Source organism: Varanus komodoensis, unplaced genomic scaffold, assembly GCF_004798865.1.
Source record: "Varanus komodoensis strain SLA01 unplaced genomic scaffold, ASM479886v1 scaffold22, whole genome shotgun sequence".
NCBI lineage: Eukaryota > Metazoa > Chordata > Lepidosauria > Squamata > Varanidae > Varanus > Varanus komodoensis.
Window position 1 is genome coordinate 12040991 of NW_025335606.1, and position 19069 is coordinate 12060059.

The 19069-nt window shown below is 42.7% G+C and overlaps 1 protein-coding gene across 1 annotated transcript in view; it reads right to left on the reverse strand.

Annotated features, from left to right (window-relative positions):
- The window catches only part of ATP8B1 (ATPase phospholipid transporting 8B1), a 73297-nt gene that overhangs the window by 24573 nt on the left and 29655 nt on the right, over window positions 1-19069 (reverse strand). The window contains exons 2-12 of the mRNA XM_044431531.1: window positions 11815-12006; window positions 11264-11361; window positions 8912-9025; window positions 7460-7558; window positions 6627-6688; window positions 5391-5463; window positions 5179-5249; window positions 3684-3766; window positions 1874-2032; window positions 1537-1625; window positions 234-424 (exon numbers count right to left, since the gene is read on the reverse strand). Of these exons, the coding sequence (XP_044287466.1) occupies window positions 234-424; window positions 1537-1625; window positions 1874-2032; window positions 3684-3766; window positions 5179-5249; window positions 5391-5463; window positions 6627-6688; window positions 7460-7558; window positions 8912-9025; window positions 11264-11361; window positions 11815-11992 (1217 nt within the window). The 5' untranslated portion in view covers window positions 11993-12006. The remainder of the gene's footprint in view (window positions 1-233; window positions 425-1536; window positions 1626-1873; window positions 2033-3683; window positions 3767-5178; window positions 5250-5390; window positions 5464-6626; window positions 6689-7459; window positions 7559-8911; window positions 9026-11263; window positions 11362-11814; window positions 12007-19069) is intronic.

A 19069-nucleotide genomic window follows, 5' to 3' on the forward strand; every position in this document is an offset into this window, starting at 1 on the left:
TGATAGAAGCTAGTTATGTAGAGAGACGTCATCTTAAAGTAGCGGGCATAATTCTAAGGGGGGAAATCCTTACTTATAAGAAAGCGCACCCCCTCCGCTAGAATGGCCATGGACTGGGCGAGAAATGAAACATGAAGAAAACGTGATGGGCTGCCATTTCACTAATCCATAACCACCTATAACAACTTCAGTGTTTGCTGTCAGATTACAGGGTTGTTAACTATATTGCTGACCTCACATAGAGGGAGATGGGAACCATTGTGTTAAGAACAATGATGTAGCCCCAAAAGTTAAGGAAGCCACGGTGAGAAGGGGAGTAATCTTCTCCATCGTAGAGGTACCAAGACACGTTCCCAATCTGCTGTTCCCAGTAAGTGTGTCCAATGGCCAGACCAGCAGAAACCAAGATGAGCAAAACAAAGATCTGGAACATAAACACAACAAAACTTTGTACGCTTTGCAAAAGAACAGCCGAAGTTCAACTGCTTTTATCCCTCAGCTAACTAACATGAACAAACAGAAATCATCAACCTGCTGATGCTGGAAGAGAACAAAAAAATGGGAATTATTTGTGGCTAATGCAAAGCACAGCCCTAGATAAGCCAATTAACATTGGCTCATAGGAAGGCCAATCTTACAGTTCACAGAGTAAGTGTCAAAAATGTATCTGTGCATTTCCACCACTACTGGGAATCTAAAAAGAAAAAGCTTCTGGAGATGCAACAATACTTTTAAAATTTCCAGCATCTCCACAGCATCATATGAACTACAGTATAAAGAAGTTCAAAACATGCATCCTACACTTTGTGAATGTTTCTTGTGAATGCCTGCCAGGATTCAGTGCTATCATTATTAACATTGCATTATATCCCCTCACTTCTTTCTAAAGCAATCCCAAGCATTTTATCCCCACAGCAGCAACCCTGAAGTTACCCACTGAGCCCCATGGCTCAGTGGGGGCTAGACCCCCCACTCTAGTCCCAGTCCAGCACTAACTACTATACCATGCTGCCCCTGATTGGCATAAAGCCAAAAGAACTGGCTAAGTGTTACAGGGGTGGGAAAGTGGGAGTATTCCTAGCCCCTCCCTTTTTTCCCCCCAGCAGTTCCTCCAGCTGAAGAGACCAAGTAACTGCTCCTCTGAAATGTTTTGCCTCTTTGGCAGTACAAGAAATGCTTCAGAAAAAAGTAAATGAAATTTCAGCTTATGTGTCCATGTCCTGGTCTCTCTCTGCTTATCCCTCAGCTGCTCTGGCCCCTGGAAATGCCCTTCCCCAGCAAGAAGACATTGTACAGCCTGTGTCTGGATATCTGTGACTGACCTTCTTTGCAGGGCCCTCAGGCCAATATAGCAGAGTATAAGTTTAAAAAAATAAATAATAAATAAATAATATATCCTGCCAATCGTTCAGAGCAAGGCATTGAGCCTACCAAATACTTCATATGCATAGAAGTGAAAAGTAACCAATAGCCAAGATCTGCTCCCTCTATAAATTCTAGAAGCAAAAAACGGAAACAGAAGCTGAAATGTATTACCGTATAAACCATGTAATTCATAAGGGAGTCGATTTTAGTCCTTTTGAACCGTGTTTTTCCACTGTTTTTCATTATTTTTGTGTCTGCCCCTAAAATCATATTAAAATTGCAAGATAAATGTCACTGAGCTTTAAGCAGATATTACTACTTGAAAAAGTGTTTTATTAGAAGCTAAATACAACCATGGATACAAATCTTTTAAGTAATACATGAGTTACATATGAATATTTCAAATGCCATAATTTTCCATAGCTATAAATATACTGGGAAATCTATCTAATATAAACTTCTAAAATGCACATTTTCTGTTAAACAAGCAAACCCAATAAACAAATACCTGCAAATATGACGAGTCCGTGACACACATCTGTGTTCCGTATTTTACACCCACGTAACAAGATTTTGTCAGCGTCCAAAGGATAACACCTTCCCCTCCATTTCAAAGTTCCTGTGAATTTATCGAGCCGGTTGTTGGGTTCCTCACATTCTATCAAGCCTAATATAATATGTGAAAAGAAGAGTGATGCGGAGGAAATACTAGCTTACAAAACTATATTAACCATTTTTGATGGAAAACCTATTTATCTAAAGGCTTAACAGTGCATGACATCTAACATCATAGAATCATGGAACAGGAGAGTTGGAAGGGACCAAGAAGGCCATCAAGTCCAACCCCTGCTGTTGCAGGACCCATGTTACACCTTCCCACCCAGATTGTCCAGTTTCTGTTTGAATGTCTCCAGTGTGGGAGAGCCCACCGCCTCTCTAGGCAGCTGGTTCCACTGTCGTATTGCTTTGACAGTGAGGAAGCTCTTCCTGATGTCCAGCCTGAACCTGGGTTGTCGCAACTTGAACTGATTATTCCGTGTCCTGCACTCTGGCATCAGCAAGAAGAGATCTTGGCCTTCCTCTTTGTGACAGCCTTTGATATCGTTATAGAGGGATCTCATGTCCCCCCTCAGTCTTCTCTTCTCAAGGCTGGACATGCCCAGTTCTCTCAGTCTCTCCTCATAGGGCAGTGCTTCCAAACCCTGGATTATTTTTGTTGCCCTCTGCTGGTCCCTTTCTAATTTACCTGCAGCCTTCTTAAATCTTGGTGCCCAGAACTGGACACAGTTTTCCAGGTGAGGTTTGACTAGTGAGGAGTATAGCTTCAGCAGCAAGTAGTTTCAAGAAGCTAAGTTCCCTCCCTTCTATTCCCCCGGAGCATCCTTCAGGAGACATCCCCAAAATGCTGGCCAGAGTGTCAGGGAACCCACTTGGTGTTGAGTCCAGTGGAAAAGAAAGGGAACTCATAAAATTGCATGGAGGAATTTTATACATCTCTGCCTGCAGAAGATGCCTCCATCCAATTTGTAGGGAATCCCCTCACCCCTCCATGCCACAACCCACCCCACCCATAGCATTTTTGGTGGTAGTTTCTGAGGGCTACTATGGCAAGGACCGTGCAAGGAATTTACCCAGCTAGCCAGCTGCATGTCGAGCAGTCGATCATAGGGAAGTGCAGTATTCAAAAGATGTATGAAACAATAAAACATTTCCAGCTTTCTACCATGTGAACTTTAAGAGAAACACATGCAGTGTTGTTAAGAATTAAGTACAGCTTATAGAGTTGCCATATGTGGCAGAAATGTATGTGTTCTTTTTAAATTGTGGAGCTGCATTTTGAAATAAAGTTTTCCAAAGAAAACAGACAACACAAAGTAAGAACTCACGTAACAATGCAACTATATTATTAATTAAAGCAGAAAGGAAACTCATTGATTATGATCTTTAGTATATCAGGGTAACCTTGAGCACTTGAGTAAAATAAACTAAGGAGAAGCTTCCCAACAATTGAAAGAATTAGGAGCTGCAAATTTTGTAGAGAGAAAAGAAAAGAAATATTCTGGGCCGTAATGTTATCAGATGGAATGTTATGAGATGCCTTAAGGGCTTCCACATAGTGAAATAAAAATGGTTTCTTTCCTGTTAAATTTGCTAAGTTTGTACTTAATAATCAATAGGATGGATCCATTGGTGTCCATCAGTTGCACTATTTATGTTACACTAGAGGAAAAGAATGTTTCTTGCTAATGGGATTGGTTTCCTGGGAAACCCAGCATATGCTTATACATAATCTGTAATAAAACAATGTTTGTACAAACCATCAAAAGCTGCCAGTGCACTTTCTTCTTGAAGGAATCGGTCTGTAACCTCCAGTGACATTTTGAACTTTAAGTTGGTTTCACTAAAATGGGAGAGAAATGCATTAGGCTGTAATTCTGAATTTTCAGTAGGCAAAATTGTTTAGACAATGGGGAAAGCTCTCTCTTTATATTTGCTTCTGTTTGGCCCTTACTGTTCTTTAGGATCTTTTCAAAACGCACAAAGCAAATAACAGTGACAAAATCCCTGCGATCTAAAGGAAAGAGCAATAAAATGTTTTGCCTCCACACACATACACGCATTCTTTTCAAGCATGAGCTACAGTTTTTCAGCACACTGTTTTCATTCACACAAGCACATACAATCGCCCGCGTGTGCCAAAGTCCCAGTCCAAGCTACCATAGCTGTGGCTTCTTCTGATATGTACACCAGGTGAGGCTGGGTTGTTGGGCTGGCTGACAAGCCACCCAAAACCCACGGGCTGTTTGAGGGGTGCAAGCAGTTTGTCACCCACCCAGCTCCCCTTGCCATTTGGGCAAATACTAAGAAGTCTGAGCGCATCCCCGTCACACCCCAAATATGCAGCCGTCTCCCAACAAGAAGCCCCACAAGGAAATTCACCCACATTATATGCAAACTGGACCATGTGAGTTCTTTGCTACAGACATGCAACAGATAAATATGTCTTCCTAGAAGGAATTAAGTAAGAAACAGCATTGCATGTGCCAGTCGTAACAGGGCAAGCTGCTCTTACAGATGGGATGCAGCACAGGGATGTTATTAAGAGGGAGAAGTGACCTAGAGACAGTTGGCATCAGCAAACAGCCATTTCATTGCTTTTATCGCAGGCAGCCATGATCATGGAAGTGGCTCTCTTATTCCTGAGCCAGTTCTTCTTGCTCACACCAGTTTTCTCCATACAGCCAGGTATCCATGTGAATAATCACATGAGGATGGTGGAGAGTGCTGGCTGCTAAGCCAAACCTGAGAGTAACAACACATCAATGAACAGCACGGCAAACAGTTTTGTCCTCAAGAACAGGACACTCTAAGCTGCAGCCCTGGCTGTAGCCAGCAACTGTTTCCCCCAGTGAAAACGCAAATTATTTGCTTACATAGGGGATCACACTCTATTTGCTTGGCCTTAACTTCCATGTCATTCAACTGCACCCCATGTTACTCTTAAGCGCAACATGTGAAGTCTTCAAATGACACAAGCTCTCTGTCCAGTATAATCACAGGAATTATCATCATGAACAATCCTGAGATTTTTAAGAGTAGTGCTTCAGTCCTATGATTACAAATGGAAATATCTAAGTTGTACAGAAGCCCGCACACACGCATGTCAGATTCCACAGAACCCCTTACAGTGCAAGTGTTAAGAAAGCAGCACACCCAAAAGTCTTCTGCAGCGAACTCGGCATGGTGAGGGCAGTAGAGGAAGCCATGCTTTCAGTGTACTGGAGAAGTGAAAGCAAGCAGAAAGAATCTTACCCATCCAATTCAGCTGTCTCTACATAACAAAGGCTGTTAGGTTCTGAACTGGAAAGCAGCAGAATATCAGCCTGATTAAATAAAGAATAAAGCAGATTAAATGCAAAGGAATTTTACTGGCATTCCAGTAAAAATTCTCTCTCTCTCTCTTGCGCGCGCACGCTCTCTCTCTCTCTCTCTCTCTCTCTCACACACACACACACTTCACTTACAGGAACAAAGCCATTTTTCTCCAGACGGATGACATCACCAACTTTAATATCTTTCCATTTTGTACTTTTGAACCTGAACAGCAAGAAAATTGAAATGCATATGTAAAGCTTCAGAGAAAATACATAGTGTAATAAAATAATAAGACTGTATCATGTGGTGGATGCAGGCAGCACATTATTATTGTAAAAAAAACCCAAATTCATCATAGTGAGCTTATTTCTGTGTTGGGCATAGTTGCACCACGTACTTTATGTTAACACATGGGCAGGCATGGATGAGTGCTTGGAACATTTCTTCTTTCTCCCCATCCACTCTCGGGGACTGAAAGTCCAGGTACTGACCCATAGATGCACTTGAAGAAGAGGGGTGCATATATGGTCAAGCAAAGACTTTGATCTTGGAAACCAGTCTTGGCGGGAAAGGAACCAGGATTAATGATCTGAAAAGCTGCTGTTCACACGATGAACCCCAACATCTTTCAGAGCGAAACTAGGGGTCCCCAACCTTCTGATCAACTCTTCAGGATCTATCTGCCACATCCATGGCTCTTAGGCTGTTGAATTCAGCAAATAGTTTTGTTTTGTGTCTATTGGACACTGCAACGTCTCTTTAATAAGGGACTGACAGTCTCCACTGTCACCAAGCTTTGTGCTGGTATAGACTGCTCTTTTCATCCTTTTATATTTCCCCCTGTGAGAGCCAGTTGAAACACTGGGAAAGGGGCAGCCAATGTATGGCTTTCTGCAGCAACTGCAGTGGAGGAGAGGAGACCAGCCTGCAGAATGCCAGCTCCAGGGTGACAGGATCTCAGAGAAGGGGCTCTGAAGAATCCTATGGCTTCCTAGCCAATGTACCTAATTAATTTCCATCTATGGAAGACACTATAAAGTTGGCTCACACGTTTTCTCATTGAAAAATAAACCTGAGTTCAAACTGTTAGGAACAGAAACAATCTATGTTTGAATGTCACAGCTCTCTTTCTGATGTTGTTTCTTCATTCTGTAAATTATGCATGGGCTACACGTACTCCATGCTGTGGAATCTAACTACTTAAATAGTCTAATTATTTCGGGAGTAAATAATCTAATTATTTCAGGGGTAACTCCTGCACCTGATACATCTCTGCCTGGAAAAATGACAGCCTCTCATTCCATAAACAGAGATATTGGCAATCTCTGCATATATTGATAATACTTGGATACATGTAGCTCAGGTGAAATATCAGAGTATACTACCTTCCCTCTTTGATTACATCACATGTGCGGTTATTAATTTCATTGTCCATCCGATGTCGAGCCTGAAGAGGACAAAGATCAAAAAGAATATAAGATGTGTTTTCCCTACAGATCCAACCTGGTGTTTGAGAGATTGAATAAAACAGAGTTCAGAGTTCATTATGATAACATAATGGTTGTTGAACATGGGTTGCTGTAGAAACGTTGGTTATCTTTTTCTCTATACCCAGCTGAGACAAACTACAGTAAACTACAGTTCATAACCCAACAATAAACCATGGGTTATCTTAATGGGCTGTCCATAGTTAATAAACACAGCTAGGTTCAAACAACACAATAACCCATGCTTCAACAACAAAAACAGCTCATGGATCAAACCCTGAGCATGGGTTGTGATGTTATCTAAACCCAGCTGCTTGATAGGTCAGAAGGCTTTGTATCTTCATTCATTAGAAACATGGAAACAGAGAAACAGAGCAAATCAGAAAGGGTCTCCCGGGCCATCTAGTCTGACCCCTGTCTCCAGCCCACCATAGTATGACACAAGCAACTGAGGAGTCCCCAGAGCAACAAATGATCACGCTAACAACAGAGGGGCTGCAGATCCTTTCTGGGGTGCCCTAAAGTGGAATCCTTCCTCCCTTTCGTTCTTCTAGGGCCATTTGGCTACAGGTGTTTGTTTTGCCTTCATTCCGTTACACCCAGAGGAAAATACATCATATACTTTTGCCTGGGACTGTTTCTTGTGAAAATCTTTTAACTACTCCAAGACGGTGAAAAGAGATATACAAAACACAAAATAAGAGAGATAAAAAAGAAAAGGCAGTGCTTACGATGTCGTCCACGAGATCTTTAACGGCGGTGATGCCCAGAACCAAGAGTAAAGGGATCAGAGTTGTATACCATGATAGAGTAGTTATCTGAGGAATTGACTGCAAGGAAAACAACAAACAGATTATTTATTGAAAACACTGGCCTAGTGCCTGTGCCTGCCTATCACAGAGATGCTAAGGCAACTTGCACACCTGTGCGGGCCATTATCAGGGACAGACCACATGCTTTGCATGCATAAGGTTCTGGTCCAGTTCATGACAGCATCACATGTCCATGGATATTTGGAGGGACAGCAGCTGAGCACGTGCTGGGCATGCAAAAGCCCCGGCATTGCCGGCGGAAAGGTGTGGTGGAAGGTGTTCTGCCAGGTGCTGCACACCAAGGCAAGGCTGCTGGGAACAAACGCATTGAAGCAACACACAGAAGCGCCTTTTCCCCTACAGGACAGCCCTTCCGTATGCATAGAGTGGGAGAACGTGTCTACTGTCTGTGCAGCGCCCAGTGAATACCGTTCCTGCACTCCGACGTTGCTACACCGAGCATGCAGCAGTGGCAGCTAAACATTCCTGTCCGTAAAGCCTCATGTACACAGTATATTTCTTGAAAACGCAATTTTCCCTGCACTGCCATCACTGAGAGTTTTCCATAACCTGCACATGAAGCAAGGAGCACTGGGGGAAGGGGGATTGTTTCTGAGGTAACATTGGTTGGAAGAGCTGTGTCAGCCAGTAAGAGACAAACACAATGGGAAACCAGAGCATGCTTTTTAACAGACAGGCAAGACAGGTCTACCTTTTAAGCTCAGAACCAGTTTAGGCCTCATAGCTGACCCTCCAACAAAGTGTGGAACTGCAGTTGTGCGAGAAAGGGAATTTTAAAGGGCCATTACAGTGAAGTTAGAGAACTCTGTCCCCAAATCGGGAAGGAATGAGTCTTTGTGCACAAATACAAACACACTCCCTTTCCTTACACATTAAAAAAAACATCAGGAGAACAATGTTTTCCATGTCAAGCCATTTCCTACTCACAGAGGCACCTTATTGGCTCAATCCTACAGTTTGCTGGGCATGGTAAATTGGGCAAGTTCAATTTCAAGGGCTGTTGCACCAGTACAACACCATGAGCTAAATTGCACGAGGGCCAGCAAGCCCAGTTCTAAGGCATTCATGCATGTAATCACTCTTATCATTCTCACAGGTGAACAGGGGAAATGACTCTGCGCAGCGTAATTCTAACTAGATCAGCACACGCTTCTCCCACCAAACATATATACCAAGATCAGTGGCCCACAACCCAGTCAAAGCCTCAAGATGCAAACAAGGAGCGGATTATCAACTGGCTTGCATCAGAGGTAGGCACTGCTTTCTTTGCTGGCACCCACAGAATCTGTTAACCTTTCCATTTGACACAGAGAAACAATCTCCAGAAGGAATACTATGGTCATGCTTTACCTGTAAAATAAGTAGAACCAGGAAATAAAAGTTGGCTGCCCTTTTAAACTGTTCAAATAAATTTAGCGGCAGGAAGGTTATTGGATTATACTTGTAGGTTTTAATTGCATTCCCCTGTTGAAGACAAAAATATATCACGACAAAGCATAAATATAATAATTCATTTTTACAATGCATGTAAAACATTTCATTTGGTTAATTCATTCTCCAAAGGGCCTAAGTTAGAAGAACAGTTTTCCATTGGCCCCTGCATTGGCTGAGAGACATGAAATGGACTTTGGAATTTTACTTGCTTTCAAGAAGTCTTAAAACATTTCTTCCTATTTATAAACAGGCAAAAACTAAGGCTTTAAAAATTCAGAACTTTTCACCTTCAAGGTTAAAACATTTATTAGGGATGGCTGAACGACTCCCTTCTTGCTTCATAAATCATCTGGGCTCTGCAAACATCCCTTGATTTTTTTTTTTAAACCTTGAAGGGTTTTACAAATATTAGAAGGAATGTCTGTAAAATCCAGAAAGAAGGGCCACCTTCTATCAACTTCCTAGTAGCAGACTTTTCTCTGTGTCCTCCCAGGACTGGAGGTACATTCAACAGAGACACAAGGGAGGGTGTCTGTAACCAGACACTAAACCGACCTTCCTAGGGAGAGTATCTATCCCTGGTCTGATGGGCTGATGCTTGAAAGGGAACATTCGGTTTTGTTAACATGCATGGACTGTATTCTCCTATGGCTGGCTGACAGTGGATGCTTTTACATCAGCAGCTGTTTTTATCACCTCCATCTTTTTAGCTATTTGTTGTATGTTTTTATTTATTTATTTATTTATTTACATTTATCTACCACTCCCACAGCCCACCAGGGCTCTCTGGGCTGTGTACAATCCAAAATGAATAAAAACAACCATACAATTCATACAATAAGGATACAATACAGTCTAACAGACAACTAGAGCAGTCAGTAAAATTACTTCAGCACAGCAGTAATAAAATAATCATTAAAATGTCTAAGAATATAAAATATTCATTCAACAGTTCTTAAAATGTTTGGTAAATGAAAATGTCTTTGCCTGGTGCCGGAAAGATAACAATGAGGGCTCTCTGAGGAGTATATTCTATAAATGAGGTGCGGCCACCAAGAAGGCCGTTCTCCTGTTTGCCACCCCTTCACCTCTTTGGGGGTAGGTTCCTAAGTAGGACCTCTGAAGCCTATTTTATGAGAATAAGCATTCCTTCAGGGATCCTAGTGCCACGTCTTTACAGCTTTATATGCCAAGACAAGCACTTTAAATTGGGCCCAGGCCTCAACTGGTAGCCAATGTAATTGCTAAATAATTGGTATAATATGGGTACTCAAGCTTTTTGACAGGGATGTTGATTAAATTGCACTAATGGTCAAAAATAATGTAACTAATGCAAACTTCAAATAAATATTTTTCAGTGATACCTGCTTCAACACTTATGTGTTTATATCCCATCTTCTGACCGAGCTAAAAATAAAACTTTCAGCCTAATGTACCACACAGGGTTGTCGTTCTGAGGTAAGTTGGAGAGGAGGAGAATTATGTAAGCTGCCTTATTTATTTATTTCTTATTGGATTTTTATCCCACCACAATTAGCCAAAAAGGCTCCCTAAGCTGGTTACAAAGTTTAAAAATATACAATAAAAGTATTATTTAAAAGGACACTATAACAATAAAATCCAACAATGCAAAACCAATGCCAATGTAAAGCTTCACAGAACCATAATTTATCCATAAGTTCCTTGATCGGAAAAAGGCAGGATATAAATATAAATAAAGATGAAAAATGTAAGCAGCTTTAATTGCTCAAGGAATACACTAAAATCAAATGATCCAGCAATTAAGAGCAGAGTCCCATCAATAGGACCCTTGTCCCTTAGAGGTCCCTGAACTTAGAGGCTCCCAATTTCCTACATAGTGATGCAGCAGCTTTACCTCACCAATCTCTGATTTTCCTGATATTCACTAGACAGGCTGTTCTGCCCATCTAACAAAGGTGCTTTAGAGGGCGAGAGAGTTGGCTAACATGGGCTTAGGATAACTCACATCCTGGCCTCTCCCTGCTTGCTGGAACACTCCATTTCCTAAGTCTTCCTAAGTTTTCCAGCCTTGCAGATGCAGCTGGCACGGTCCTCCTCACAGAGCTACCAGAAGGAAGGAACTGGGGTTAGATCTCCAACTTTCCTGTCTGAGGTTGGGGTATTGCATCTGACTTCTTCTGGACCATTTTTTGGTTCCTGGAAGACCATACACTGTCTTTCAATGGGTGACAGAACCAATATTTACTGGGCATAACCATTCTGTTGCACATAAAGGTGGCTACTTACTGCATATTTACTTTTCTGAAGGCACAGATACATTGTTTGCTGAAACTGGGGCTGTTCGTAGAATTCTCTGTCATTTGCTTTAACTAGCCAACTGCAGTCTGAAAGCACAACATAAAACCCAAAGTGAGAATGAATATGTTACTTAAATGCTTGAAAGATAAACTTTTCCTTCCAGACTATGTATAAAAATAGGACATTGTTTCCGGTAAGGAGTTCTGGCACAAGTTTTAAAAAGGAAAAAGAAACTAAAATGCAATAGCACAATGAACAGATGAGCAAATGGGGCTCTTCACATTTACTTAGTCAAAAGAACTAGCTAAATATATCCTAATATACCCAAAATAAAAGAACTCCAAGAAATTCTGTACAACTTCCCTGAATCTGGATGATCTCAGAAGCACCTACTTTCAGTTCATGTTCAACAAATGCAAAGTAACAGTAACAAACTACTATCAGAAAATTAGCAAAATAAATTTCCCCATCGCATTTCTGAATTGGGTTTGTGGTTGGTGGTGAACATTTAGGGTAGGGACCTCCTTTCTCCCGCTCACCTTTTCTAAGGGTCTCGCGGGTCACTTCCACTTCTTGGTTGATGCGGTTTTGCTCGGGCTCAACACTGGACTGAACATCCAGTTCATCTTCGGTCTCATCGTCACTGTAGGGCACCTCTTCATCATTGGGCCGGGAATCCTCGTCAAAGGTAGTTTCTGAGTCTCTTTCTGAATTCATCCTGCAGGCAGTTCCTAAACAAAGACATAAAAGTCATTTTTGCCTAGCATGGGAGACACAAAACAGAATTTCAGTTCCTTGGACCCAAAGCTGACCAACTAAAACCAAGTTATTTTAACGCTGCATTAAACGTCTATATGGACTTTTTTGGATTTCTAACATGCCCATGTTTCCAATGATAGTTCTACCCTTCTTGAAGAAATTTCCATCATGTCCTCCACCATGGGACATCAGGACACTAGGGCAGGTTCAAGGCATTTATTTATTTATTTATTTATTTTTCGATTTATATCCTGCCTTTTTCCTACAAAGGGCTCAAGGCAGCTTACATCATTCTCCTCCTCCATCATATCCCCACAACAACAACCCTGTGAGGTAGGTTGGGCTGAGAGGCTGCAACTGGGCCAAAGTCACCAATCTTTGACTGGTGGGCTCCATGGCTGAGTGGGGACTCGAACCCAGGTCGTCTGAATCCCAGTCCCATGCTCTTAACCACTACACCACACTGGCTCTCCAGAACACACTAAATTGCAGTTCAGCCATAAAGCAGGCTGCTTGCGAAATCTCAGGTAAAGGGGGAACAGTGAAACCCATTTTAACTGATAGGCAGGATTTAAAAAAACAATAACTGCATGCTTTTTTGCACAATGTGATCAGTGCAAAAATTGTGCAAATTTGTTTGCACAATTAACAAGAGACTGCAAACCTTGATAATTTAAGCACCTTAGAAACTCAATTAAATAGTTGTACTGAACAAATTCTGTCCCCTACTGCAGCCCACTTCCAGCAATGTTATACACAAAAGGAAACAATGTCTGGTATATGTATGAATTCAGATGAAGGCTTGCAATCCTAGGAAACTGTGCCATTTAATTGAACTTGGGCTTTCCTCTGTAACCTCCTTAACTTGAATCTAACTCCTTATTCTGTATCAAAATTGTCAGATATTATACATACCTCCAGTGCTCCTTAACACAGCTATGTTCATTATATGTGCTTTTAAAAACATAAGCTGAGCTTCCCTGAGAAGGTTCTAACTCAGGTGCCCATCCACGTGCAGCCCACCCACGTCTGAGCTGACAATCCCCATCAGCGCCAGCCAGCGTACGGCCAATAGCAAAAGATGCTTGGCATTGTAAACCAAAGCATCGCTTGTTGCCCTCTCTTGCTTTCAATGTTCCTAAAGAAACAAGCAAGTGAATAAGATGTGGAACAAAAGAGGAGAACGCGAAAGGGCTGTGGACGGTGTCCAGGTCCTGTTTGCTTGAATAATTTTTGATTGCATTTGATCTGCACATGATGGTTGAGGCAACCTGGATCGCTTTGTGCTTCAGTCATCACATGTCGGTTAGGGTGAGGTGCAAACATGGTCTCTTTGCACGAATATGGGAGACTATTTTGCCACATAAGGCTTCCTGTAAAGCAGAATTCAGACTACAGGAAGCCATGTGTGCAAATTAGGAGTAATGTGAATAAAAAGATTCCAAAACTCCAAGGAATGCGGAACAAACTATGCTGTGATTTTTTAAAGGTCTCTGCAATTTAACTTTAACTGAAACTATACAGTTTACTTATACTGTTTCAGCATTTTCCACAATAAATGTTGAATTAACTTTTAAATACTTCATTCTTTTTGGCGCCAGGCTAAAACCTTTTTATTTTCCCAATACTTTAAGACTTGATTGTTTTAATAGGGGGTTTTATTGTTGATTGGAAATTTTTTATTAGGATGCTGTGTTTTATTCTATTTTGTCTTATTGTTAAACCGTCCCGAGACCACAGTAAGGGACAGTCTAAAAAAGGGTTTAAATAAATACATTTAATAAATAAATAAGTTAGAATGAATATGTTACTTAAATGCCTGAAAGTCAAAGAAACTGTTCCTTCCAGAGTGTGTATAAAGATAGGACTTTGTTTCCTGTAAGGAGTTCTAGCACAAGTTTGAAAAAAGAAAAAAGAAAAGAAACTAAAATGTGATAGCAAAATGAACAGATGAACAAACAGGGCTCTTTACATTTACTCCTTAATAAAAATGATCAAGGACTAGCAGAACATATCCTAATAGACCCAAAATAAGAGAACTCCAAGAAATTCCGTACAACTCCCCTGAAATATTTTTAAGCAAAGCAGCACTGACACACAAAAAAGCAGTGAACCAAAACAGCCACAGAAAATAAAAGTGAGCTTGTTGTTCTCAACAAGCTGATTAAAATCAATCAGGTATGGATGTAGTTGTTTGATCCACTGAGTGAGCCGGTGAAATGTTGCGTCCTTTCTAATCAGACGGGTGACCCGCTTTTCATCAACGTCGACCCCTGACATGTTTGCACTTGCATATGTTCGCATTTGAGGCATTGGTGAATGGCTGGAGAGGAGACACCAAAGGTGCAATCCTGTATATGTTTAGACACAACACTGGCTTCCAGCTCTCAGGGTGGCCCAGTGATATACCCCATGCTCTCAGGCTGGCATTCGTGGCCCTTTCCTGCAATCTAAACACGCACAGGATGGCACCCGAAGTATGGGTGCCGAAGCCCGGGGCGGCACATCCTTGGGCAATGGCTCGGGCGGCTCCTTGTCAGCTTCCGCTTCCACTCCATGGGGACTTTGGTCATGCTTTCTTGCTGACTTTATAACCGCACCCCATCCAGGTGCTCCTTTCCCTTTGAATTCTAGCAGACTACCTATTCAACGAACGGCCTTACGGTTACTTATACAGTCTAGGGAGTGGCACTGTTAATACCTAACAGGGTGATAAAAACACTCATTAGTGACTTCCCCAGCCAACCATTCTGTGATGCTTTGTGCTGGGTGCCAAGCAGGCACACAGAAAGGAAATGACCTTGAGCATATCCTCAAGAGAAAGAGAATGAAGAGAAATCTTGCACAAAAAACGGTGAAAGACGTAAACAATATGCCGAGCTGCAGTTTGGAGAAGGAAGTACTGATTCATTCATTTTCAGCAGCTTTTAATGGGCTGCAACAGAGGTGATCTTTGTCAGCCATTTTGAAATTTTGCCCTGTTGTAGACCTCATCAGGAAGAGCATGGTCACCAAGCACCATGTTATTAGCACAACTGGTATCATTTTATAAGCAGTGGAATTGTGAGCCTTATAATGGAAGGCTGAAGGGGTGGGATGGGGGCAGAAATTCAACTAACAGAAGCGGCACCTCTGTGTTCAAGGAATTATATACAGTGATGCTTGATGTAAGTCAAGGATCCCACCCATGAGCCTGAGAGAAGGAGAAGCAGCCATTCTCTTTCTGCAGCTCTGGATCTGCTTGGGTGCTTAAGCAGTGGCAGCTGGCGTGAAGCAGAAGGACGGGCGGGGAGAAAAGGGAACATCTGGGGAAAGCGGTATGGTTCCCATCAGTATACAAAAACAAGGGCTTCCCTCACAGGCTTGCTGAGGAGATAAGGAGCATAGAGAATCTTAGTCTTGTAACAGAGAAGTATATAAATAATTCATCTAGCAATTATCCATTTAGGCAGCCTGATGAGATACCATGCAATTCCTTCATAAATGCAAATAGTTTTACAAAGGGATATCAGCACACAAGCATATTGTGTGTTGGGAGTAAGAAGGCTGGCTGTTTGGGGCACTTGTTCTCACAGACTGCTGGCTGCCTCCCAGAGGAATCTTTGGAATCAGAGCATGAAATAGATTACAACAGGATTATGGAGGATGATTCTGAGATGGAGGTGGAGGTCATTAACTCAAGGCTAGGCGCTTGGGAATGGCCAAGATGTACAGCCAGTGGGAGAGGTCTCTAAGGATGAGGAATTCTCAGACACTGCCCCTGATGTTCTCAAGCCCATAGCGAGGTGTCAGAAGAGGCAGGAGACCCAACTGCACGAGCAGGTCATGGAGAGGAGGCACGCTCATCTTCAGAAAGGCCCTCCTGAGGGGATGGGGCCCAGGCATGTTCATAAGGAGAGTTCCTGGAGGCAAACACTAGGCTGGATTCAACAACCCACTCAGTCCGTGGTCAGAGAGCCATTCTGGGTGATTTGTCCTTGGGAGCAATAAAGAAGGTTTGGGAGAACGGTCTTCTGCAGCTGGTGCCTGCTCAAAGGAGGGACCTCAGCTTGCAACATTATGCTCCCCATGTCCTTTCTCACCTTAAACTTCCTCAGGTGCATTTCTAAACTTAAGAAGGAAGTCAGGGTATATTTCAGCCATTACTTTTGACTGGACAATCCCCATCAGACTCAGACTAGGAATCCTTTTACAACTTGAACCCATAGAACTTTCCTTATTAATATTTGAGACATGCTAAAGGGATGCAGCTGGCGCAGTGGTTTAAACCGCTGTGCTGCTGGGCTGGTAGATCGAAAGGTCGCCAGTTCGAACCTGCAAAACGGGGTGAGTTCCCGTTGCTCTGTCCCAGCTCCTGCCAACCTTGCAGTTTGAAAGCATGCAAATGCAAGTGGATAAAAAGGTACCACTTCGGTGGGCAGGTAACAGCGTCCCGTGCACTTCGGTGTTTAGTCATGCCAGCCACATGACCACGGAGACTGTCTGCGGACAAACGCTGGCTCCCTCGGCTAGGAAATGGAGATGAGCACCGCCCCTAGAGTAAGGCATGACTGGACTTCACGTCAAGGGGAAACCTTTACCTTTACCTTACCTTTAAACAATCTACAGTCCACAACTGAGAACAAACCACAGAATATCTTTATGGGTTGTTCATGGTTAATAAGTCATAGCTTGTTGGAGCAGCTGAGGGGAGACAACACAGTAACCCACAACAATCCTTGGTTGAGCAACAGCCCTCACTCAACCCATATTCAACCCCTCAGTGTGATTTATCATGTTGTCTGAACCCATTTCTAAGTTCACTGCTGTTCAAAGCAGCACCACATGATTAATCAAATTTGTAGTATTTCACTGCTGACAAGAAGATATAATTTTGTTTCAAATCCTAATGGAGCAAAGCATTGCATTCTGTTTCCTTATGTATAAATTATGTCCCAGCAGATCAAACCTGCAATTAATTATGCTCCCAAAGTAAGTGCTTTTTCCTCAAGACATGAGTTTTTCAGTTGGATAGTCAAGGTGAGAAAATATCAAATCAATTATGGTGGGGAGCTAATTGGGATCAATTCATCAATTTCTCTCCTCCAATCCATGGCTTTGCTTAACTCATCATCTAGTAAACTATTTCATTATCAAAAGACACAATACCTAAGCAGCCCTCAAAATAAACTCTAGCCCCATGTCCTTCCCTCAGCGCTCAAAATCTCAATGGAATAGGCTCTTGCTTAGATGCTATGTTTTATGCTGATGGGATACACACTCAGGAGCAGAAGGCAGCGTGTAGGTGCTAAACCACCATCCATGGGAGCTGGGAATTGCCCAGTTCACACAGCACAGGGATGATCAATAAGCCACTGTGGCTTTTTAGGAACATAAGAACAGAAGAAAAGCCATGCTAGAGATCAGACCCAGTTTACCAGTTACAGTGGAAAACTGCCCACAGGATCCCCCAAGCAGGATGGGTGCAAGACCTCCTCCTGCCCCATAACTGGTGCATGCAGGCAGGCCAACTCTGGAAAAGGAGGCAGCACGTGGTCAGCAGGGCTAGTAGCCACAGATAGCTTCCTCCTTCATGAATCTGTCCAATCCCTTTTTAACGCCATCCAGATTGGCAGCCGTCATCACTTCCCATGGCAGCAAATCCCACAGTTGATACACTGTGTGAAGAAGTCCTTCCTTTTATCTGTCCTGAAAGGGATTGTTCTAGTCCCCGTCTGGGTGCCTGCCATCGATAGCCGTTTATGAATACATGTTTTACATAGCAGTGGTCTGAATGGATCCAAGGCTGCCTCTGAGGGCTATAGGAGAAGCAACGGGAAAACCGCCCTTTGGCTGCGCCAGTGTCCTCACTGGCCAAGTGCACCAAGCGCTGCTTCCAATTGGTTCAGATGGCTGCTACTCAAAATACATGTTAAGCAAATTTATTTCAAAATGCTGTGCTGTGGGGTCTGCTGGGTGGGTGAAGAAGAGGAGAAGGAGCTGCTGCCTTCACTTCCACCAGCAGACCAGATCTTGGAGGAAGGCAGGAGGAATGGCGGGCGGGCCGTCTGGCAGGCATTGCAGAAGTGAGAGATGGCCCAGGAAGGCAGCTTGCAGCTCGCTGCACCACTGCCAAGGTGTAGATCTCAGAATGCCAGGGCCACCCCTTTTTCTGCAAAATTCAACAAGACTGAGAAAGTGGATTTATATATATTTCAACTGATTGCTGAACCAACATTTCTCAGGCTTTATCAACCTAATTTTCTGCTCTTAGAGATATATTTGTTCAAGGATAGGCTAGACATGCACATGGTGGGCATGTTGTGAGAGGAGCCGGCTGGAGTTTCGGGGTCAGACTAGATGGGCTGGGAGCCCCCTTCTGACTCGCTCTGCTTCTATATTCCTGCCAGACAACACACAACATGTGTGCTAATAGGAGAAAATATAGTGAATGGGGATTATCTTGTAATCCACCCAGAGAACAGATTAAAAATATTGGTTTGTGGGGGAGGTTAAAAATATATAATATATCAATGATCTGCCATTCTTATGGTATGCAGCTACACCAAAGGCATAATGAGACAGCCATCAAAAAGTGCAGAGTTGTGCCTGGGGCTCCTTCCACCATACTTTCTGGCAGATGTTTTCCTGTGTGTTGTCCTAAAAGCATTACGTAGAACAGAGGTGGGCAACAAGCAACTCATCAGCTGCACACAGCTCTCAGCACCACCTTTCAGCCAAAGAACACACAGAATGCCTTCCCTTTAACATCACAATTGTCCCCCAGATAAACAAATGGGAAAGAATGTTCTGTTATGTTCAATGAGTGGGGAGCCTTAGACAGGAATGGTTCATAGGAAAATATATAGGATTTTTGTAACACTGGGAAATCTCAGCATACCCCATGCACATGTATGGACCTGAGCTTCAGGATCAAAGGGCCTAGTTCTCATTTTATTTATTTATTAGATTTATATCCTGCCTTTAAAAAAGAAATCAAAGCAACTTACATAATTCACTGACTGCTGCTCTCAATCTCATCCCCGCAACAACAAC